This window comes from Anopheles bellator, chromosome 2, assembly GCF_943735745.2.
Source record: "Anopheles bellator chromosome 2, idAnoBellAS_SP24_06.2, whole genome shotgun sequence".
NCBI classification, from domain to species: Eukaryota; Metazoa; Arthropoda; class Insecta; order Diptera; family Culicidae; genus Anopheles; species Anopheles bellator.
In genome coordinates this window covers 20,870,119-20,893,404 of record NC_071286.1, presented here as the reverse complement: position 1 = coordinate 20,893,404, position 23,286 = coordinate 20,870,119, and the positions used below count along the sequence as shown (strand labels likewise).

The window sequence follows — 23,286 nt, the reverse complement described above, 5'->3', positions numbered from 1 at the left end:
ATTATTTATTTTGTTTTGCCCTTTTCGTTGGTCCAATATTATGTTACGTTCACTAAGGGATATGCTTTCGACTCTTTAGAGCCGTATCCTCAATCAATTCACATATGGGCTGCTTGGCGAAAACTAAGGTTGTGCAAATTTCAGTGTTACATGTATCACGTAAGTGCATTCGTTCATAAAATCCCTCCACACAAAAAAGTAGATTTTTACCCATTCTTCCGTGACAGTGTTTTATTATCTCCCCCTTTTTAACGGGGAAAGGGGGAGAAACACTGCCGTGACCAGGATTCGAACCTGGGTTACTACGGCCACAACGTAGGGTCCTAACCACTAGACGATCACGGCTATAGAATGTGTCGATGAGGAGGCACACTTATCAAAAAATGTTCCAATCGCCATCAAATAATCAACGCAAAAAACATGTGTTTGCAAAAGCCGCGTAGAATATGGCATCAACAGATTAGCGCGTCGTCCACCAAGTGGCCACCAGTGGCACTATTGATAACACATTGCCATGCCTGGAAAGGGCCCGATGCCGCGTATGCGTCTCACCATAGCTTGAACACTTTCAAAAAGGTCTCAGTGCGTCGGCCGGGAATCGAACCCGGATCAACTGCTTGGAAGGCAACTATGCTGACCATTACACCACCGACGCTGCACAACTGAAGTGCCGAATGTGCAAACTCGTTGTCGGATTAGTTAGACGCTTTTACAGTAGGAATTCTTACATTTCTTTGGTGAACAAACCAGTGACCTCTATATAGGCGAAAATCGCCATAAATCAACCATTACCCGCAGTCCCACGGAATATCCTCTCCGGTTATTTGCTATGAAACAGTCGTTTCGATTACACGTTCAAAAACTATCTATCTGCTACTTGAGACCTCTTTTCGTCGCCCTGGAGCAATCCTTTTTTGTTAGCGAAACGAACCATTGCTGACGATTCGGGTGTAATCTGATCGTACGCATTGTAGAATCTGAGGACAAAATATTTAGTAAATGTTGTCCTTTTTTCTTTCGTAAGTAATGCGTGTAGACAACTTCGACAATAATTAAAAATCTCATACGTCATTTATTATGCCTTTCTCGCCTGTCTTTGCCATACATCCATCGACCAATGTTGACCAGTTTTAAATTAAATACAATCAGTATCAGTTTGAGGTTTTATCTTTCGGTTTTAGCCCAACTAAATTGTATCGAATATAATATATCATTAGAAAAGGGATCATAAAATGGAAGAAACAATAAAAACAGATCAAACACTAGGCAGCATCGAACAACAACGAGTGCGCACTGTTAGTCGGTATGTGAGGTGAATTGAATTTAAATTAAATTATTAGTGACTTAGGTATAACAAAGCGAATACACATCGAATAGCATTTGCCATTTGAAGGCCTCGCCATTTGTGAACTAGAGACAGGACATTTTCCTTACTAATGATGCATTGTTTGCTGTTTGTCACCGCTTTTCGCAAGGGTGCGCGTGTGAGCGTCGTACGATTTAGCGTCGGAAGCTCGTCTTGAAGCCCTTCATCGACGATAGCACCTTTGCCATCATGGGCGCTTTGCGAGGTTTCGTAGGTTGAAAAACTAAAATATGAAAGTAACCCGTTTAGAACGCTGAGGCTCCAGAAAGCGCCATAAACCTTGCTAAATACCTTGAGACTGCGCATTATCTCGGGCACCTGGGAGGAGCCGAAGTCGGGCATCGCCAACCTGAGCCACATTCCCACTTTTCAGTGCCGCAACACGTGCAGCCGGTGAGACAACTGGGGCTCGTGCCGTTCCATACTTTACCTGTTTGTTGATCACTGCCCTCGGTGGTTTCACGGCTGAGTCTACATAGGCGAGCTGCGTCTTGCGAATGGGCGCCGCGGCCTGTTCCTGCGCGAGCTTTATGTTCTGCGTCAAACTCTTGAGCTTGGCGTCTCGTTCTTCGGAGCATCGCTGCAATTGGGTAACATATTGAAAGGCTCATTCAAGGAAAAAACACTTTCGTTATTGAGTTACTTACGAGGAACATTTCTCGCCACGTTTCCAGTGACTCCTCGTTCCGCTGCTTCCCCCGGAATGTTCGCTTGCAGTGCAGCTCCCACAGAATGTCGCTGTCATCGACAAACTGCGGGTTATAGTGCTCCAGGTGCAACAGCTGGCTCGGATTGGCTCGTTCCAACACTGGCTTCAGTATGTAGAACGGTATACCACCAGTGGCCCCAATTTCATCGATGTGGTCCTGCAGCAGTCGGATGCACAGCTCGTACAGCGACGGAATGACGCCCTTCGCCGTTGTCGATTTCATACCGGAGTACACCTTTGTGCGGATGTTCTTCGACTGCATGCTCTGTCCAAGCGCTTCCTCTTCGGTCATAGGGCGTTTCTGGCCACGTCCACCCTGCCCACCGAGAAACACACACTCCATCACAGTTTGATTCAGAGGCATCGGCCGATAGTTGGGTGAGATCATGGGCAAAGCATCTACGATTTCAGAAGCCTCGGGAAGCGGCTGGAGCCTCACCTTCTCCGATAACATTTCGTGTGCGGTCAGCACTGTCGTTTTCGAACTCGAGCTGGATGATGGTTTCGATTTTGACGAATGACTTCCGGAGGCGGACGATGACTTCGAGACAGTTATTTTTTCCTTTTCTTTTTCCTTGCTCGCACCACCACCAGAGGATGATTTCTTTTTCGAAGTCGAAGGCATACCGATCATGGAGAGTGCATCGGCAAAGCTTGCCCCAGCCGAACCATCGATTCCCTCGACCACATCCTCCTCGGCTGATTCCTGCTCATCGTGCTTGTCAAGTTTACGTTCTTTGCGTTTCGATTTCCCACCGTGCTCGCGGCCCTTTTCCGCAGTAGACACCCTACTATGCCGATCGTGATGCTTCGAAGACGACGATGAGGAAGACACTTTCGAGGACGTTTTCGAATGCGGAGTGGAAAACTGTGACTCAACACTAGCCGACCCACTGTCTCGACTGCAGTCTTTCCGCGATCGCTTTGAAGTAGACGTCGTCGTGTCCTCTGTGTGCTCTCTATCAGATGCACTTCTTTTGGAGCTTTCACTTCGTTCCTCCCTCGAACGCGGTTGATGGTCGGTGCCACCTGTTTGACTAGAATCTTTCCGTTTGCTACTACTGCTATTACTACTAGTACCCGCTTCGGTTGTACCACTGCTACCGGTGGTATTGTGATGTTTTGAAGGATTGCGATCCTTTTTCCTAATGTCGCCACTGTGTGACGACTTCGTGGAGCTACTATGTTCGCCGCGTGACAATGAAGATTTATGAGATTTCGGATCATCTCCATTGTGTCGATGGTGTCTACTGTCTGATTTGTGGCTACGATGCTTGTCGGAACTTGCCGAAGACCTTGAGCTATGGTGGTTTTGCGAGCGAGAACTGCTCGAATGATGTTCCTTGGTGGACGAGGAGCTACTGTGATGGTCGTTCCACTGATTCGCATCAGCTTTGCTCTCAGTTATGGCGATTTGATGATGATGCTGTTCATTATGATGTTGCCGTGCTTGATCGTCGGATTCATCTTCACTGCCACTGCCACTGTCCGCATCGTCTCTATATTCTTCATCTACGCGAAGTTGAGACTCTTCGTATGCATCTTTAGAGGGGTAAAAAGAACGATTATCAACTTATCTCTAATCATAAACATGTCAATATCGCACGTAGCCAAAGTGTAAGGACAGCCGTTCCTAGCAACAAATTCAAACTACTTTTGCCACAAAGTTGCGGCATGTTAACCGGATGAGTGGCAATTATCATCGGTTTCAAAAATGTTTGTGTACGCCAATATCAATTCACGTACCTGCGTCGCCTCCGTTATCCGATGGAGGAGCCGCATCGTCATGATCGCTCTCGGCAGCCATCGCACCGTCATTGTTCTCCTCCCTGGTGCCGTCGTCTTCATCGCTCCTGTCACTACGATGCTGCCGATTGCCATTTCTATCGTTCTCGGCCGTGTTGTGGGAAGCTCCGTCATCGGACTCCTCCGCTGCCACCATCGCCTTCCACTTGGTCACCAGTGCTTTCGCCGCTATGCCAACCTCACCGTCGAACTTCCGGAGGCTGTTGATCGTCCGTCCGACGCCAGTGTCCTGAAGATGCCGCACAGAAATCGGAAGCTTGTACAATTTTCCGATGCAGTGGACAATCTGTGGAATAAAAGAGTGGTTGAGTTTGGAACTTTGCACACCCAAAATGCAACTGTACTTTTTCCATTTGTCTACGCAAAGGTCGAACCCACACAGATAGCTGTGGCGGCAACAAGTCCGACTAACTTTTGCCAAACCATGAAACATCTTGTTACTGCATTAGTCAAACTAATGGCCATAGATCGCTCGTTCTTTGTGACGTAGACAAATTTCTTCCAAAGGCGAAACGGAAAATCAAAAACACTTGCAATTCAACAAAATGCGCTTTCTTCTGCTGCATGCATTGGTTTAGCGAAAGAACATTTCAACGTATTCCTACAAATTAACACAGCAAACGTATTTTTAGAACAATTCTCTCAACTACAATTTATTTATAGCGCGATAGATAGCATAGCCGGCACTGGCACAGTGAAACGCACAGGCTAGCATGGTTAGTTAGAGAACACACGCATTGGAGAGAAAATAAACAGTTAAGCATAATTTTGTAGCGTTTTTCAGTTCACACAAAGTTAGTGAAGAGGAAAGCAGAATGTTTAGTGTATAAACAAATACGATCACGACTTAGAGCTCGAGCTGCGAGAGCGAACCCGAAGGGTTCGCCATTAGTTCTCAAGTACACACCACGTGGCGATACATACATCCTCCCAAGGTAGCATAAGATCCTCCGTCGATGTGGCACATTCGCACAATTAAGGTTGAGTCCGCCCTTTCAGTATGCGCCGCAGCAGAACCGGAGCAGAAAAGATTATTCCTTCATGCTTGCAAGTGAAATTTTGAAAAGTAGGCTTCGCCAGCCTTGGTTTATTCGCCATGGTGTTTGCACGGTTGGCTACCTCCGCTGTGTGTTGTCGGCGCAATAAATCCCGACACTTACCCGCGGTTTATCGTGCAGCGACTTATTGATGCTCGTCTGGTAGTGGTTGATAATGTCCACAATCGATGACATTTTGCCGTTTTTTTTTGCAGTTGCAATTTCTCGCCAACGATAGCACAAAACGACGTTGCTTTCTCTTTCGCGGCCTTCGTCCGCTGGCTCTAATTATCTGTCTATCGTGCTACCTCGCTCGCATGTGCGCGTTTCATTCGGCGCGGCGACTACAGACAAGAACGGACACTTTTCGCTATTACAAGTGCACAGTCACAGTTCCCGTTCCCGGAGACAGGGGTAGTGGCTGACTGTTGACATAAATAGACACGAAATTTGCACTTTTACTCAAATGGACAGACGAAAGGACGATGCATCGTCGGGCGCGCCACTTTCAGCATTTACACGTAGATCGAGCAGCGCACAGCAGCAGAGGCGAAAACGCACTGAAACGCATGTTTGCCTCCCGATACACGGTGGCAGTGCGTGTAATGTTTCATTACACTTCTACCCCTGGACAACGCAGCATAAGCAACATAAAACTGCATGCAGAGCACACACGGCACACGTAAACATGCACACACAACCATGCACGGCACTGGCGGACAGAATCTACGCACACCTGCGTGATCAATATTCGCCCGAAAACCTTTCCGTCCTTCAGCTGGCTTCCGAGGAGATTATTTTTTCACCTTCCGATCGAGCTCTTATTCCCGCCGGACGTCTCACTCTTCCGTTACGCAACGTTGCGTTCTCGAATGCGCCGTTGGTGGTGTGGCTGCTATTTCGTTTTACGTTTTACCACTTAACACTCCGGGCGACCACCACAACATGGCTCTCGGGCGAGCCAGAACGGTGGCACAGCAATATTTCTATTGCATTGCCGCGAGCTTAGCAAACTACGACCAGCGGATACGCCATTTGTGTGCCTTCGGTCAGCTGAACGGGGTACGTTTCTGTTTTTTTTACGGTTCAGCTGTCAAACTTCGGCATCTCATGCCGCACGAATACAAGCAACTGCGAGCCACCGAAACACACACCCATGCCAATTACAGGGTGTATCGTTTGAATACAAAAGGATAATTAAAATGCTTTTACCATTGCTGGCAGAACGTTTCAATTTGAAGTATAACTGAATATCGAATCGATAATAATCGAATATCGAATCTACAAAAATTAACTGTCCTTTCATCACGCACTTTGCCATACACAGTCGGTCAATCCGTTCGGTGCGTTTCGGGTGTTTGTTTTGCTCCCCGTGGAACATTATTTCCATACTGTGACGTCATTGCCGAAAACCGGCATTTTTATGCAGAGGAACGGAACGAAATCTGTGGGCTCTAGGCGCACGCACACACCTATGGAGTTATGGGATTAGCAGCGAAAATACTGCGTACGAGCTAAGCAAACATCGTTTCCAGTTGCCGAGGCGCATAAATTTCGCAGAACTCAGTCGGCGGCTGTTCAGTTGCTGTTCAGTTGTACGTTGCACCGTTTCCGTTGTTTTTGACAGCAATCCGGTGAGTATAGATGTCTTTTTCACATTTTTAGCCAAGGGAATGCGGAACGCGAAGCAACCGATTAGTTCGTGTTCTCCGGTCAATACTTGGAAAGAGAGAAAGAGAGCGAGAATTGGCGCCTTGAACATCACGCCGGAGAAATTGGGAGCGTAAGTCGACTCAGTGCGCGAGTGTGCGCGTTTGCCCGCTCGCCGTGCTCGTGCGAAACCTCAAGGGTTTGGTCCCGGTTCTGGCCCTTGGGTGCCGTCCGTCGTCGTCGTGGCCGCCGTATTCCATCATCAGCCAGTGGCCTGTGAGGGAGTGCGTGCCTCGCTTCAAGTGAATAGTGTGTCCGGGTGATTGGACCCCGCTAAGGATTAGGGCGGATTTGTGTGATTGTTCACCGATTTTTAAACTGTGAGCATACCATTGACCACCCCTCGTTAGGTTAGCCACTGCGACGGTGGTTTGCACCGAAATAATCCTTACTGAGATTTTCAGTTTAGTCAGCAGTTTGTGGATTCGATTCCTTTGTGCTCCCATTTGCCGTGGCATCTTTGCCAGAACTGTTCCTTCGGTGGATTCGGGTCCAAAAACCAGTTTTAAGCGGTGTGGGAAACCGTAAAATATGAGAAAAGTAGATGTTGCCCACAGCTGACGACAACAGAAGACCGTTTCGCTTGAGTCGAGCGAAGCACAGCGCCGCTCGGAGTTATTTGCTTTTCATTTATATTTTTGTAACCACAGATGCATTTTGTTTCTTTTGTTTGTTTTTTTTTTGGTCGGCACAATTAACCTGCTGCTGGCCGCTGTGTTTCCGACACGTAACACAGGCGAAATCATCATGTACCACCTGAAGACGATCGCCAAGAGCGCCGCCCTCAAGCAGGAAGTGACCACCCTGGTGAAGGCGGTGGCCGCAGTCCAGCAGCCTGCGCTACAACAGTACCAGCCGAAGCGCGGGTACGCCGAGCACCAGATTCCGGAGCGCCTGAAGGATGTGGCTTCCTCGTCCAACCCGCGCTTCTTCGACATGGTCGAGTACTTCTTCCACCGTGCCTGCCAGATCTGCGAGGACAAGCTGGTCGAGGACATGAAGGGCCGCAGCTCGCTCGAGGAGAAAAAGAAGAAGGTGAAGGGTATCCTGATGCTGATGCAGCCGTGCGATCACATTATCGAGATTGCGTTCCCGCTGCGACGCGATTCCGGCGACTACGAAATGATTACCGGCTACCGTGCGCAGCACTGCACGCACCGCACACCGACGAAGGGCGGTAAGTGCTAGACGGCGGGCGGAAGCGTGAAAAATGTGACCGATTATGTAACAAGTACGTTTTGCCGTGCGGGCCGTGGGCACACCATTCTTTCGAGACCGTTCGTGGCCATTTTCGTGTGGGTTTCCTGTTTTTTGCGTATTCTGAGCTGTTTTGAAATTTTCCACCACACGCGCAATTCGTTCTGTTGGACAGTGTGTGTACGTAATTCGTCCACAAGATGTGCTGAAACGCACTGCGAGAATGATTAATGGGTTAACACCTACAAGGAGTTAATGGAATGTCCATCCACCTAGTGTGTTATGTGAAATCGATATCAACTTTGAACGCATGTAGATAATTTGGTCATATTTTCAAGAGAGAAAAGTTTTACTCTTACGTGAGAACCATAAACCCATCCAACCTGCGGGTGCCGTCTTTTTACCGGATTGGCCTAACGGCTGATCACGTGAGGATGTGGCTTGATAAAACGAAGACAATTTAAAGAAACAAACGTCTTCCATCACGAAACACGGTTGTCAAGTACCACCACCAGCAGAAAGGGTAGAGATAATTGTGAACAATAATAGATCGCAAAAGCAAAAGTTATCTCAGGGCGATGTGTGGCGTGTTATCGGTCGCACCTCCCTGATGAATGGTGGCCATCGAGTGGCATTTGTCCGCGATGACCGACCAGTGGTTGTAATTGAGCCGGTATAAATCGATTTTTAAATGTGTACAATCCAATTAAATTGACCTACTCACAGATGTAACGTCTGTCGCCTCATAGATATGTTGATTGGCCCATGATTGTATTGTGATTGTTGGTGCGGGTTCTAATGGATGAGAATGTTGAATGTGGCTTGCCGTGGTGACCACGGCCGCACCACATGTAACGCACAACAATCCAGATGTTTTTCACGCGCCTAGCAGCTGACGACCATTGCAGCATAAAGCATAATGAGAGCGATAAGAAGAACAAAACGCGCATATCAATGCGCCAGCATGGCGCGCGCATCGTTCAGATTGGAATGCCGCATAGCATCGCGTAGCATATCGTCTGAATGTTGTTAGGCAGGCAGGCACGTGTTCTGACCCTTTTTTTGGCACCGACGCAAGGTACCGGGTGTTTTGTATTTCCATTGTGAAACCCTTTGATCATCAAGCTGTGATTGCCGTATACAATGTGCAGCCAAGATCAGAACTCCGCTGGCCTCCTATTGCAACATGCCACTTCAGTGTAATCAATAGCACTTTCACTGAAGTGGCGTGAAGGTGCTGTTGTCAAAGCATTGGGTCCAGCACTGCACAGGAAACATGCGATCGTCGACCGCACTCTCGCTCTCTCTCTTGTGTAGAAAGGAACCATAAGGGCCCTCCTTCTCTATGGTTACATCAAGCAACTCTTTTGAAATGATTATCACGATAAGCACATCTTTACGTACGCATGGTAAACCCGGGGTGGTTCCAACGGGTGTGGTGGTCGCGGACTGAGGAAAATTGCAAAGTAAAGCAAGGTCATCGTTGTGTGTCGCCCGGCTGATAGTGTTCGCCGCGGGCACGAACGCAGGAACCGATGCCCGTAACTGGTTTTGTTGCTTCGTAACCGGCGATAACGGTAGTCAAGGGGTTCAAGCGTTACAAGCGCGCCCGTTACGCCCAAACCCATCGGCAATTCGGCCGGCCAAATAGCAGCTCTAGGCGGCATTCAATGTGCTAGAAAAACGGAAAGGATCGCTACAATGTTTCAAACGACGATCCATGGCAACACACTCCGGGCCGGGCAGTGGCTGACGATGTTCATTGCTCGGAATGAAGATTGACTCTGAATTTGTCCCGCGCCACTCAGCGCGTTCCGATCGACCCGATGCGACCATTTCAGTCCATAATCGCTGACCTCCGGGGGTGTGTCACTGGCTCAACCGTTGCGTCACCGTGGCAAACGGTCGTGTACTAATCGATGGAGCAGCTAAAAATATGGTACACAACAGCACTTGCGACAGTTGTATTGCGGTTGTTCCTTTTTTTCTGTAATGCTGGTATTGGTGTCGGTTGCTTGTAGGTTCTTGATTCCTTGAATCTTGTGTCACGATGGGTATTCTTTTATCCGCTCCCGTGTCACGAGGTTTTTGTCTAATCGCGTCGTGGCACGATTACGTAAATCAGGTAACGTTGCCAAACCGCACCAGATGGTTATAATTGTGCGTTTGAATTGGTCACGTGCCTCTCCAAAGTGCGCTTAAAAAATAAACGGTACAGCCAAGCCTTCCGCATCGGGTTATGGTGTTCCTCTGCTAATGGGTTTCGAAACATGCAAAACTGTGACTCACTTAACGATGGCAGTCACGTGCACCGGTTACCGGTTGAGGCAGGTAGATCCGTTCGGAACTGAATGCCGGCTGTTCCATGACGAATCTGTAAAGAGAGTGATCGCATCTTGATTGTTAAAAATATATGTACCTAACACTGAAAACTTCCATACCTGATATCAGATGGAAGAAAATGATATTTTTTAGTAAATTAACGTTTGAAGAGATGTCTTCCTTAACTAAGTAAAACTGGCTCACTGGGTACATTTACCATAACTAAATTAGCACACTAATTGGTAATGCACACCACAGGCATAACAGGGTCGATCGTAATACGATCTTGAAGGATGGAAATTGGTGAATAAATAAGCGGATCCTCCATGCGAACAGCTCACCGTTCAAGCAAACAAGTTCTGTATCGAAGATCTTGGCTGGCAACAGGCAGCTAGCGGTGCGAACCCAATGCAGGTGACACGCGTTTACGAAATCGATTAGAGATGATCCGTCGCCACATTGTAACGTAAGCTGGCGGGAAATGCACCGTTTTAAAGCGCAATCAACCAAAGCTATTAGACACAGCACACCGATTGACTTGGCAAATAGTTTGAATAGTTGCGAAAAAGATATGCAGATTCGGTTTGGGCGGCGTGCGTTACAGGTCGCCGTTTCTGTGTGGAGTTGTGGTAAACATGGATCGTCCGTCGTTTGAATGGTTATGTAACGTCTTCTAAAGGTCTCCCGAATCTACAAAGTGTAGCACCAGCAGTTCCGTTTCGAGTTTCACCTTCACTTTGCGTTCTTACGAAGACGGTGTTTCTGTGTATTTTGTTTTGCGAACTTTGAACGTATGCGAGACAGCGGACTTTATGCGTTTGGTTATATTTAGCACCCGTAGCCCCAGTCGACACCGGCCAATTGCGACGCATCGTGACGCTAGCCTGAGCATGACTCTTTTCTGATCTAGACATCAGCATAGATAGCATAGACCGTGCTGCTGCTTTCGGTTCGCGATCAAAACAAACTGAGGCACCACAGAACACGATCGTGTTCACATTACCACAGGCGTGCATTAATTTCGCGTAGAGCGCGTTCACGCGTGGCAGTGACTATTCTTCTATGAGTCGGATTTAGAACGTCGCTAAGGGAAAGGTTGCGAACAGGTCTTCTTCCACATCGGTTCCACAAAAAACTAGTCGTGCATGAGACGGCTTTGTGGTGGTTGTTGCTAAGCCATCGAATGCTAAGCCACAAGAGCGGCTTGCATTAGGTTTTGATAGGAAGCCGTTTTACGACCCACCTCTAGACCTCCAAATTCGACAACGTTTTCGGGGCGGTCTAATGCGTCAATGATCGGCAGATGCGGAAACCTTGAGCTCTACCCGGCAAGTGTTGTCCAAATCGCCACCAGCGAACAGCGAGATAACTGACCTGATCAGTTCGGTCGGGAAAAGTTTAAAAGCCATCGAAAGCAGCCGAGTGTAGGGGTATTTTTTGAATATCTTATCAAGGGTGTCATAACGTGTTGACCTTGGAATCGACGTTCTATTGACAGGCGGGACGGTACGCGTACGGGTGGTTCTCCGACTTATCAGCTCATCGTGCCATCTTCTTTGTCGTTTTCCTGTACTTAGGTATCCGTTTCTCGCTGGATGTGTCGCGCGATGAGGTGAAAGCCTTGTCCGCTCTTATGACGTTCAAATGTGCCTGTGTCGATGTACCGTTCGGAGGCGCTAAGGCTGGCGTCAAGATTGACCCGCGTCAGTATTCTGAGCATGAGCTGGAGAAAATTACGCGCCGCTTCGCGCTGGAGCTGTCGAAGAAGGGCTTCATTGGCCCGGGCATTGACGTGCCGGCCCCGGACATGGGAACCGGTGAGCGCGAAATGTCCTGGATCGCTGACACCTACGCCAAGACGATCGGTCACCTCGACATCAATGCGCATGCCTGCGTCACTGGCAAGCCAATCAACCAGGGCGGTATTCATGGTCGTGTGTCTGCCACCGGTCGCGGTGTCTTCCACGGATTGGACAACTTCATCAAGGAGGCCAACTTCATGGCTCAGATCGGAACGACACCAGGCTGGGGCGGCAAATCGTTCATCGTGCAGGGCTTCGGTAATGTTGGTCTGCACTCGTGCCGCTACCTTACCCGAGCTGGAGCCACCTGCATTGGAGTGATTGAACACGACGGTTCGATCTACAATCCGCAGGGCATTGATCCGAAGGTGGGCGTTTATACCCGGCGTGGCCGGTTCTCATTGGCGATGATTAACACCACAACTTTCTTTTAGGCGCTGGAGGACTACAAGAACGAGAAGGGCACGATCGTTGGCTTCCCCGGTGCCAAGCCGTACGAAGGCGAGAACTTGATGTTCGAACAGTGCGACATCTTCATTCCGGCCGCCATCGAGAAAGTTATCACCGCCGACAATGCTGGCCGAATCAACGCCAAGGTGGGTTGACATATTAGAGAATCAACAAAGACGAGGGCAATTTTTGCGTTTTGTTTGTGTACAATTAACAACCAATCAAAACCGACAGATCATTGCCGAAGCTGCCAACGGACCAACTACGCCGGCCGCCGACAGGATTCTGATCGATCGCAACATTCTGGTGATTCCGGATCTGTACATCAACGCCGGTGGTGTGACGGTTTCGTTCTTCGAGTGGCTCAAGAACCTAAACCACGTCTCGTACGGTCGTTTGACGTTCAAGTACGAGCGGGAATCGAACTACCATCTTCTTGGTAAGTCCCACTGTTTTGTGCTTTTGCGGTGAACACATACCGCTGCTTAGCTTCTTTCTTTACAAAAAAATTACTGCACTACCTTCAGCGGTGCTCATTTGACAGTGGCGAAAGCCAGCTGGCTGCCTCGTCTTTGCACCGAACAAACACAAAAATCGGTCTTGCCAATAATGCTTTTAGCGAACAAGTCATCCATCTCGTTGCTCGCTTGCCCTAATTCGATTGGCTTTAGAACGACAGCGAATCATAACATAACATTTCTGCACTTTCCGGAAGTTGGAAAAAAATCCGATGGACTATCTAAATTGACTCATAACGATCAGCACAGGCGCACGCGCCCCAACGGCGAACAAACATGTCGCGCACAGCAGATGTAGAACTCTGGTAGATAAGCGCACAAAGTAGACCCACTTAAAGCCACGTCTTTCGCCATTGCTCTAGGGAGAAAGGGTGGCAATCAAAATTGTGGTTCTTTTAGTGCGCACTACGTCTCAGTCCGTGGTTCCAACTGGGATCTTCTTTTCTGTCTTAAGGTTTCTTTTTCTTTACTATGATTTTTCTTTTCTTTTTTCTTTCTTTCTATACTATATTACTTGATCCTTCGGCCAGCTTCTATCCAGCAATCGTTGGAGCGATTCGTCTTTGACGAAGAGAGTAAAGTATCCAATGCAATGGTGGTCTCTCTTTGTGCTCATTCCGGTTGAATCACTGCGATGAAAATTATTTTCGTAATCTGGTCTCGATGGCAAAATTTTGGAATGTTTGTTTATGTGTTTTTTTTTTCTTGTTTCTACAATTGGTCCAAAATTTGTCAAATCAGTTGTTGCCGGTACTTTAACATAAGCCTATACTGCACTTTGGTCCATCCCGTCCATGCTTCCTTCTCTACTGTTAACGATGACTTCCACTGAGCGTCTGTTTTGCTATCTTGCTAGACCGTACTCGTACTTGTGTGATCCTCTAACGTGATAGTGTGCATTTTGCCTGCCGTTGTCTTCCCTTGAGGAGCGAATAACAGATTAACTCATAATCGAGAGTGTGTACTCACTGACAGTTGAAGAGGTTCCATTCTCTTCTTCTCAACGATGCTTGAAAGCGTTGTCGTTTCACCCGATAGAATTGTGTATGATGCATGGAGTTCTTGTTTTTGATTTTGATTTTAACTATCATATTTATCATAGAAACCGTGTGAGCGCGTGTTTTGATTTGGACTAATTTATTGTTTTTAGTCAATTTATGGTTTTGTATGAACCACATAATAAAACCACCGTTGCTGCAGATTGGATAACGATGGTTTTTTTCCGTTTCGTTTTTTTGTCTCTTTTTCTCTTCCGTTTACGATCGCCAATGATCCTTGCTGCTGTATCTGATCTGATACACGCAAAAAAACGCAACTCACCCAAACACACACAATCCAGAGTCCGTCCAGCGATCTCTTGAGAGCCGCTTCGGCACGGTCGGGGGCAAAATTCCGATCGAAGCTTCCGACGCGTTCAAGAAACGTATCTCCGGTGCCTCGGAGAAGGACATCGTTCACTCTGGTCTCGACTACACGATGGAACGCTCGGCTCGCGCCATCATGGCCACCGCCATGCGCTACAATCTCGGAATGGACCTACGCTCGGCCGCCTACATCAACTCGATCGAAAAGATCTTCCAGACGTACGCTGACGCTGGGTTGGCTTTCTAAAAATGTGGCCGCCATCGCCAAGAGTCACATCCAAGCGCTCCCCGCGTTTCCTGTGTGTTTATCTCCTCCACATTTTTGTTTTCCCTACGTCGTCCCCAAAGTGCCATGAACATACGTTAAGGCGAGAAACGTATGCCAATCGCAACGTTGTTTGTTTTTCCAATTAATTTAAGTACGGGCATTTGAAATAATTAATAAATACTTCTGTATCCCTATGCAAATGTTGAACGCGAACAAAAATTCCATGCGTCTAAAACCCGTATGACTCTCGAACCATAGTTAGCTTCGGACGTAAAAAATGTGCCTCGTTGCAAATCAAATGCATTCAAACGTACAATTTTTACACAAATGTTCGTGGGTTACCATATTTTCTATTCTATTCTTTTCTCTTTTTCTCATTTTTCGCCTTCTCGTGTGTCAACTCGCATCAATTTACAGCATCCGTGCAGGAATCGCTCGAAAAGCACATAAGCAGCGATGAGAGTAAAGTATCCCAGTTTTCCCGGCTTCTACTTCAACTGTTTTGCAAACCCACTGACTCTCGTCACCGCAAGTTTCGTTTTTATTTCTGTTTCAGTGCTCCAACTTCTTGTGCTAATTGGTTTGATTCATAAACTTACATTTAATTGTTATTTTTCCTCTTTTCTGTTCTTTCTTGCTTTCTCGAACGTGTACTGTACAAGCTGAACCTTTTCTTCTTTTATGTAATAATTCTGCTATCTATTATAGATACTTTACTTATTGGCCTAATTTCTCTATTTTCTATCTTACAACATCGCAACATACAACAGTCATTGGTTGCAATCGTGTTTCGTTTAGCACAAGTCTTTGGATGTCGTCTTACAGCATGTTACACTGAAACCGAAAGCCATTGTTTGAGTACACATGCTCGTATTGCTCGTAACATAATGACGTTATAAATCATTTGTTGTCGAAAGAGAGTTAATAATGTTTTCTTTACATGACTTGTCGAATCATTTAAGCAGTTTGACTCTCTCCTTATTCCACATTTAGTTGTTTCATGTTAAACAGCGCCATGTGTGGTTTTAATATTTCACTACACAAGGAGTGCTACTAAACATTATATCACAAATACATTTAAGCAATAGAAGAACGAATCGTTCCTCGAAGAAAACGGCTGGCTAATGGCAGAATGTGAGCTCACGAAATCACGTGGACAAAAATTAACTGCATGATCTGCAAAACGGGCTATCACAAACGGGTCATGAAGGATTTTTTTGTTCTACATTCACCTTAGTTGCACCTTTCATCATTTGAAAATCATTAAACAGACAACTGTATCATTCCGTCTGGTGTTCCACCGGTTGCGATCGTGTTCCGTAATCGTTCTAATTTTTACATTTTAACCTTTTTTTTCGCAGAATCTGTTCAAGCCTCACTGGAAAGACGTTTCGGTAATGTTGGCGGTAAGATCCCGGTGACGCCATCGGAAGCCTTCCAGAAGCGTATCTCAGGCGCCTCGGAAAAGGACATCGTCCACTCCGGCCTCGATTACACGATGGAGCGTTCAGCTCGTGCCATCATGAAGACAGCTATGAAGTACAACTTGGGGCTAGATCTTCGTTCCGCTGCTTACGTCAACTCGATCGAGAAGATCTTCCAGACGTATCGCGATGCTGGTTTAGCCTTCTAAACACATTCGAATCGAGGAAATCAGGACACCCGAATCGATCAAGAAAAACAAGAACAAAAACTGCTATACATTCCCTAGCGTAACGCTACACGACCACGTCAAACTATTACACAACAAGCCCTCCTGCTATTTTGCTACAAACGAAAGTGATCGTTTTTTACCGGCGAAAGACGTAACTAGATTAACGTACGAAGTTGACGCGAAAACTCGGTACTCATTCAGCGCATTAAAAGACACCATTGTCTCCTCGAAGATCGGCTCACCTATAGGCAGGTCGTACTAAATCTCGTTAGCGAAGAGGATGACGGTGTAAGCTGCGGCAAAAACAAATCTTTGTCATTTTAAAGATTAATTTTCTCCTACCTCAGCGTGCTCTGTAGGGAAATAAAGTTTAACTCTGCGCCATTGGTCTACGTCAACGTTACCGGCCGTGCGCTGTCGTGATACGGCAACATTCCAGTTATGTTAGTAATGCACGCTTTCTTGGCCATGCATTACCAGCAGTGTTACTTTACGCGTATCAAGAATCAGTGATTTAGCGAGCAGCCAATGTAGCATTTATCCTTGTGTTGTGGTTAGTACTTACTCTATTTCCGATCCCCACAACGAACTCTCGGTGGATGAAAAATAGGTACATGAGGCATTAACGGCGAACTTAAAAAGAACAATATAAACTTAATACCAAATCGTCGATCAATTTGGTTTTCACACAGAACCATTAGAGGGAGAAGATTGATGCCCGCAGCAGTATCTTAGAAGTATAGTGAAAAAATCCGTGATCTACTGCAAAAAACTTATTGTGTTCCATACAAAACATGCAACAAATGTCTACAAAGCTCATTATACAGCACGAATTACGATCAATTTTTTCGGTGACTTAATAGGACAGAAAGGTGCATCAGCGATCTACAACTTATGGTGTGCAAGTACATGTTATAACGCAAGCTAAACCAAGTGACGGCGTAAGAAATGAAGAAAACAGTAAAGCGAAAATTTTAAAACCCAATTATGTTCTAGTGTTTTATGCATGGTTTATCCGACAATGTTACCATCAATGTTCCTTTACTTGTTTTTTTTTAAATGGACCTCAGATCCGCTACGGTTCGGTTTCGTTCGGTTCATTCCTTTTTGTAAGAGCCATAACAACATAGAAAACTTTTATTGATCGAACTAGCGACTAAAACTAGATAGGCTAACGAATAAAATTGGAATTTTTCATCAGCTGTACGATCTTGTCTTCGTTTTTCGAGTTTGCGCCGTTCCGTTTTCGACGAAACGGCTGAACCAAATGCCGCACCCGCGGCACCCAACACATGAACGTTTTAATAGAAGCGCAGCAACAGCAGTTTGGCATTAATATGAAATGCCAAAAACGTTGCGTTACGCTTCGTCTGGCCCTAGCTTCTCATTTTGCCCGTAGTTAGCCGTTGCGTTCCCGAAGGGCAGCAGGAGCGAGCTGTCAAACGACAGGCCGAACAGCTGTCAGCAAAACGAAACAGAAACCGAGCGGAATGAAAACATCGTCACCGTCTGGTCGGTGCAGCTGTTTTTCTAAGGAGAAAGATTGGGATAAACTGGCGAGTTCTCGGTTCCTTTTAGCTTCGTACTAACGAATCTAGCAAACGGTGCAATGTTTTGCTGTCTCAAAAACTGCCTCAACGGAGTGCTGCCAGCGCAAGCAGTTCACATCAAGAAATCTTCCAATCCGGTCCAGCTCGACACAGCACACATGGGTATGCGAGGCTCCAACCGAGGCACTCTTTGTGACTCTGGTGTTCACCGGTCCGTTTCTCTGTTTGCTACTTTGCAGGCCACGAAGTGGTGATAATAAAGAACGGCTTGCGAGCGTGCGGAACAGGTGGCGTTTTGGCGAATGCGCCACTCGTACAGTCGAAATCGTACTTCGAGGTCAAGCTCCAGCAGTCTGGCCACTGGTCAGTCGGCCTGGCGACACCAAATGCCGACCTCAATCAGAATGTTGGCGGGCAGGATAAGGAGTCGTGGTGCCTAACTTCCAACCATCTGGTGCTTCACGGTGGTGACATTATGCACCGGTTAGTCGACAGCAGCGCTGAGCCCACCGATCCGACGCACGTCGTCGATCCATCGTCGAGTGATCGATCGATCGAACTGATGACACCCGCTTCGGCCCCAGTTTTTCCTGCACCCTCATCACTTGGCACCGGGCCCGGCCATAGCAGCGGTGTGCCGCAGGAAGGGGACACGATAGGTGTGGCGTACGATCACGTGGAGCTCAATTTCTACCTAAACGGGCGCAATCTGAACGTACCGGTGCTAAACGTGCGAGGTGCCGTCCATCCCTGCCTCTTTGTCGATGACGGTGCGATCCTCGATATCGTACTGGAAAACTTTTCCTACGGACCACCGGCCGGTTTCGAGCGGATCTTGATCGAACAGTCGTTGCTTTGAGTTGTCTCTCCGGCCGTCGTTGCCACGGTAACGCCGCATTTGTGCGCCGAAGTTGGCCCAACTTTCCCTTCTCTCTTTCTCTGCTGTGAGGTTCCGTTTTATTCCATTTTCACTTGTTAACAATCGTTTTCGCGGTTTGTTGTTGCTAGGGTACACAATTGGATGATGATGATTGTTAAATAGTCTGCGCGAGTCGAGTCGAAGGACCACTGCGAAACTTTCTTCCTAACCGGATGTCTTTCACAGAAAGAAGCCTACTACAACGAAAAAAAAACGCTCTAGCCTTACTCAGCTACCTATCTGTATCCTTAATCGCCAGCCTCCAACGAACGCCCAACCCGTGTGAATGTTATGGGACGACAGCAATCAGAAGAAATAGGTATCTCTAACATTCCCCTGGCCGCGACGTGGTACCAAAACACGAGAAGAACCTCTCATCCTCATCTACCCCGAAACCCAAAGGCTTTGTACTGACCGTGTAGGTATTATTATTAACAAAAAACGATGGTCTAATCCGAGAAAGAGAACAAATTACGAAACAATGTCTATATAAATATATATTTATTATTGAATCAACGCGAGACCTGGGTTTCTCTTTTTATTGCCGAAAAAGCTCGCCTGCTACGGTCGATGAAGTCTCCTGCAGCATCGTCGTTCCCACGGGTCGGCTTCATCATACCTTGCTCGGGCGCATGGTATGATGCCGTCCAAACTTCGGGGCATTGCATTGTATTGCAACATACTGAAGGACGTTACTACGGTTGAAGTTTTTTAAGCATGTTATTTTAAACCCGAGTCCGAAGATATTTTCAAGATGGTGTTATTAGCAATCAAGGGTTGCTCGCTCCTGAGCGTGACAGTAGCCAATGATCCTTCTTGCAACACCAGCGCCCACTGGTGGAACGCTAACGCTATCAGACGTCAAATTACTCTAAAATATGCAAAGCACTTTTCAATTGTTTCGTGGCAATTGTGCGCACTTGCTTTAAGTGCTGTGTGTTGTATCCTAAAATACCAGGCCGTAATTACTTAGTAAAAAAGATAAAGATATAACATCTGGCGACGAGAAATACAACATTTACCGAACAGGTGGGTTTGGTGGATTGGGATGCTTAAGACCCCTCGGTCTTTCTTGTAAGATGGCGCAGACCAATCGTTTTAGAATTCACTGTCTCTCACTGAGAACATGTTGTCCGACAAAATGTTATACACCCCTTATTGCCTTATTTGCGTTGTTGCAATCGAAGCCAGGTTGTGCGGAGAGCTACTTTTAGCGCTGGCAGAATCTCTTCGTGAAGAACTCGTTGGATCGGAATGGAGCCGAATTCTGAACCCAAACACCATGGGTTGATGCCGTTGTCACCATGGGAAGACAACAAATTTTCCAATTTTCGATTTAGCCAACCTAATATTTTTATCTCTTTTTCAATGCATGTATTGATTCTCGGTGGTTGTCTACCTTTTTGGGTCTATTTTCGTTCTATTGATCTAGGTCCTAGGCGGTGACCATGTAGTTCCTACGCTTATCTGTCGTATCGTTTACATTCATGTAAACTGGTCTTCATGTATTTTGAGAAGCAAGCTGGACTCAAGCGGTTCCAGGATATTTTTAAGATGCATGCTGGACCCACACTGTGGTTCGTTGGTTTAGGATTCTTAGGACCCCTCGGTAGATCTTGTTCTATGGCGCGGACCGATCGTTTTAAAATTCTTATAATAGAACTGGCTTATGTTTATTGCTTGTGACTCTAGGTTGGAAATCGTCTCAACAATAGTGGATGTAATGGAAGCTTCACGACGTCTAGTTCCACCTCTGGCAGCGGATACATTGTTTGTGACATTTCGAGCAGCCTTTCCGCCTTTGCCAGATTGCACCGGGAGCCTTGTTTTTATCCGGATGAAGCTGTAGAGCTAGCTTCTTGTAGCATTTCTTAACTTCCGAGTCAGGTGCTTTATGTGAAATGCCCAGCACCTCATAAAAGTTTTTGCAGTTTCGGACTCGCTTCACGACGTCCAGCTGTTCCTGGGTGTAGTCAACGTTCAGTGTTGGTTCCGATGGCTTGTTCGCTGCGCTTCGCTTGTTCCCGGTCTAATATAACTAAAAACGTCAGTTTTTTTGTTGACTGAAGTTGATTTATGACCGCCTTTTCCCATTGTGCACTGGTCGGTTACACCCGGATAAAAATAAGGGCGGCTGAAGCTTTCAAAATGGTGTCCCGGGCATTCGCAACACAGAGTGACGACGAGCGGCGAGCAAACCCACCACCTGGGGGACCGTCCTGTTCGTTCGCAGAACCTTCACCAGGATCCTCGAGGGGACATTTTACCGACGATCAAAACGGCTTCACCTACAACGAATCACATGGCGGCCGGGCTGATAGGCAAAGCAATAGACGCGATCAGTGAAGGTCTTCGAGACGGTGATCTCCACTATCCTGCGTCCATGGTGAGTAGACTGCGACGTAGCAACGGACGTTTTGAAATCAGTTAGTTGCAGCAGTGTCGTTGGGTTAATTCCGGTTCTGCCGGTGCTAAAAGTAGCTCTCTGTGCCAAACTTCGGTGTCGAAATAATTCGTGCGTTCTCGTTCTCTGAAATCGAACCAAAGTACCAGGGCATCATGAGCGTTTCGTAGGTAGCGTCGGGACACCGCGCGGTCTCTTTCGCACTCGTGGCGCGCATTCACGGAGCACGCCACACTTTGGGCTGTAGTTGCTTTGTGTGCGGTCATAATCTTTTGCATTTACCTTAAATTTTTTAAAGTTTTCGTTTTTGTGTAGTAAAATAAATAAACTTGACCAACCACTTCATGTTCATTCTCTGTCTCGTACGATTTATTATGTGTATCTTTGTTGTGTATCAGGTTCATACCTTAGCTTACTGAGTTTTGCGCAGCGCCTTTCACTCATTCATTGCAATTTTCATCTCACAACTCACGCGCCAGTGTTGGGGTTACCTTAAAAGCCTATCGTTCTAACAAAATGCTCTGTACAAATGGCCTGTTTACCTGAAATATATATATTTACTCTCTAGTTGCTGTGTTTCATCACTCTTCGCGCCCTCTCGCTCGCTCGCGGCGTGAAAATCGTGTGTGTTGATTTGGTTTCCACTTAGATGTCTATCCTTGATTTTCCTTATCCTTCCAAACGGGTGCAGCACAAACCTTGCGCTTGGGCTAAGTTCGTTCGAACGATGAATGTTTTTAATTAATGTTTTCTTAACGGCTCACCCACCACAAACAGACGCGCCTATCGTGTTTTTAAAGATTTTTCCTTGTTGTCTTGTCGTGTTTCCCTATGGAGAAAAATATAAACTCGCTGCTGCACGTGCTTCTCTGAAGCATCTCGCGAGCGTACCATCTTTCCGTGGGCGCACCAGTTCTTTTTTGTCAGTTTTTAAGATTAAAATTACACTTTGGGACCCTGCTCCTAACAACACCCGACGGGTAAATTCTTCTCGAGCTTAAAATCTGCTTATCTGCTTCATGCTGTGTGAAGGGCGCGGCGCCGCCGACGCCAAGCACATCATCTTCGGTAGTAGCTTCAAGCCCTCCACAACCCCACAAACGATCTCCAGTCCCCTGTGGGTGGTCTCGCCACTTCTAATTTATCTTCCCGCTAGGAAATGCGCAAAATTAGTCCTCCTGTGTGCGAAGAGAAAACCCCTGAAGACGGCGGTGGGGCGGCGAATGATTGAGTCATTCTCGTTCCCTCGCCTCCCGTCATTCGGGGATCCGGTTTTTGCCGGACCATGGACGACGACGATGGACGACCACGATGGACGACAGCGTTAACCGCAATAAATCGTGGCAAATGTTCCCCGCGCGCCAAACAGTCCCTGGCGCGGGAACCGAAAAGAAAAACTCCCTCATCCGGCAAAGGGCTGCCCCTTTAAGCATCGTTAAACTCAACCCAAAAAGGGGAGGACGAGATAAAGGTCGAAGGAATTGAGAGGAAAAGTCGGACCCATCGATAGCGAGGAGAATCATGGACCCGGGCAGCATCCAAAAAAACACAACCCCCAGGCCACCCTTAAAAAGGGTGGGTAAAGCAAATAAAACAGAAAAGAGCCAAGAATTATAACATTAAATTAACCTTATTCCTAGCACGCGCTATCGATCTCCAGTATGACGCCGCCGACCGACGCGATGCGTGTGCTGCTTCCGGGCTGACGTCCTTCTTCGGGAAGAAGAAACGGAAAAAATTAAACGAATCCTTCCCCCAAATCAGCGCACATCCGGGGCCTCCGGGAAGAAGGAAGCGAGCGCAAAACGAATGTATCTCAGTTCGGTCGGTCCAAACGGGAACATCCTGAACCAATATATAGGTCGGTGGTACTGAGTGGACTGTCGAACCTACGTCGCCGGATATTAATTATTCGGACATCGCTCATCACAACGCTTCAAGCTCGGCTCAATAATGAAGTTGATTTGCCACTTTGGCGTCCGTCGACCGTAAAAAATTGGCAAGTTATGCGAGCACAAGTTCAACTTGGAATAAAAAAGCCAATAATTAGCCGTCAAAAGTTTCGTTTTGTTGTGCCATCTTTTGGTATTGTGAGTTTCGCGTTCTCTCTCTGCTGATTAGTTCTCGTTTCTATTGTTTATTTTTATTCGCTAACCCATTTACTTGTTGTTTTTTTTTCTATTATCAAATGTTGCTTTCATCTGCTGTCG

General features: G+C 46.9%; 3 protein-coding genes and 2 non-coding genes across 11 annotated transcripts; 2 read left to right on the top strand and 3 right to left on the bottom strand.

The window, feature by feature from the left end:
* Positions 1-273: 273 nt before the first annotated feature.
* Positions 274-345, bottom strand: Trnah-gug (transfer RNA histidin (anticodon GUG)). Its single transcript has one exon. It is a non-coding gene; the product is annotated as a tRNA-His (tRNA).
* A 238-nt stretch (positions 346-583) lies between these two features.
* Positions 584-655, bottom strand: Trnag-ucc (transfer RNA glycine (anticodon UCC)). The gene has a single exon. It is a non-coding gene; the product is annotated as a tRNA-Gly (tRNA).
* Positions 656-1,066: 411 nt separating this feature from the next.
* On the bottom strand, positions 1,067-5,899 carry LOC131212963 (transcription elongation factor B polypeptide 3). Of its 3 annotated transcripts, none has more exons than XM_058207064.1 (5): positions 5,042-5,899; positions 3,822-4,167; positions 2,014-3,617; positions 1,658-1,946; positions 1,067-1,589 (listed from the first exon to the last, which is right to left on the bottom strand). In XM_058207064.1, the coding sequence occupies exons 1-5, from the start codon at positions 5,111-5,113 to the stop codon at positions 1,501-1,503; spliced, it is 2,400 nt and encodes a 799-aa protein (XP_058063047.1). In that variant the 5' UTR covers positions 5,114-5,899; the 3' UTR covers positions 1,067-1,500. The 3 variants fall into 3 exon arrangements, with proteins under 3 accessions (XP_058063047.1, XP_058063048.1, XP_058063049.1); XM_058207065.1 differs by having other exon boundaries at positions 5,653-5,899; XM_058207066.1 differs by having other exon boundaries at positions 5,725-5,899.
* Positions 5,900-6,828: 929 nt separating this feature from the next.
* LOC131212216 (glutamate dehydrogenase, mitochondrial) lies at positions 6,829-17,188 on the top strand. 5 transcript variants are annotated; one of them, XM_058205993.1, is made up of 7 exons: positions 6,829-6,948; positions 7,365-7,805; positions 11,725-12,317; positions 12,384-12,545; positions 12,634-12,838; positions 14,967-15,011; positions 15,911-17,188. In XM_058205993.1, exons 2-7 carry the CDS (start codon positions 7,376-7,378, stop codon positions 16,180-16,182), a joined length of 1,707 nt encoding a protein of 568 aa, XP_058061976.1. In that variant the 5' UTR covers positions 6,829-6,948; positions 7,365-7,375; the 3' UTR covers positions 16,183-17,188. The 5 variants fall into 5 exon arrangements, with proteins under 5 accessions (XP_058061976.1, XP_058061975.1, XP_058061977.1 ...); XM_058205992.1 differs by lacking the exon at positions 14,967-15,011 and adding an exon at positions 13,448-13,492; XM_058205994.1 differs by lacking the exons at positions 14,967-15,011; positions 15,911-17,188 and adding exons at positions 13,448-13,492; positions 14,257-14,825.
* Positions 17,189-17,690: 502 nt separating this feature from the next.
* Positions 17,691-19,125, top strand: LOC131210123 (SPRY domain-containing protein 7). The gene is made up of 2 exons (XM_058203324.1): positions 17,691-17,915; positions 17,993-19,125. Exons 1-2 carry the CDS (start codon positions 17,813-17,815, stop codon positions 18,610-18,612), a joined length of 723 nt encoding a protein of 240 aa, XP_058059307.1. The 5' UTR covers positions 17,691-17,812; the 3' UTR covers positions 18,613-19,125.
* The last annotated feature ends 4,161 nt before the right edge of the window (positions 19,126-23,286 follow it).

What these genes read in the sequence shown, in the direction of transcription:
- LOC131210123 (XM_058203324.1), top strand. Translation starts at nt 17,813, where the DNA reads ATGTTTTGCTGTCTCAAAAACTGCCTCAACGGAGTGCTGCCAGCGCAA. An exon ending in GCTCGACACAGCACACATGG is followed by an intron (nt 17,916 to 17,992) that starts GTATGCGAGGCT and finishes GCTACTTTGCAG; the next exon opens with GCCACGAAGTGGTGATAATA.
- LOC131212963 (XM_058207064.1), bottom strand. Translation starts at nt 5,113, where the DNA reads ATGTCATCGATTGTGGACATTATCAACCACTACCAGACGAGCATCAAT. An exon ending in CGCTGCACGATAAACCGCGG is followed by an intron (nt 4,168 to 5,041) that starts GTAAGTGTCGGG and finishes TTTATTCCACAG; the next exon opens with ATTGTCCACTGCATCGGAAA. An exon ending in CGTGGCGAGAAATGTTCCTC is followed by an intron (nt 1,947 to 2,013) that starts GTAAGTAACTCA and finishes ACCCAATTGCAG; the next exon opens with CGATGCTCCGAAGAACGAGA.
- LOC131212216 (XM_058205993.1), top strand. Translation starts at nt 7,376, where the DNA reads ATGTACCACCTGAAGACGATCGCCAAGAGCGCCGCCCTCAAGCAGGAA. An exon ending in CCGCACACCGACGAAGGGCG is followed by an intron (nt 7,806 to 11,724) that starts GTAAGTGCTAGA and finishes TCCTGTACTTAG; the next exon opens with GTATCCGTTTCTCGCTGGAT. An exon ending in GCACATAAGCAGCGATGAGA is followed by an intron (nt 15,012 to 15,910) that starts GTAAAGTATCCC and finishes TTTTTTTCGCAG; the next exon opens with AATCTGTTCAAGCCTCACTG.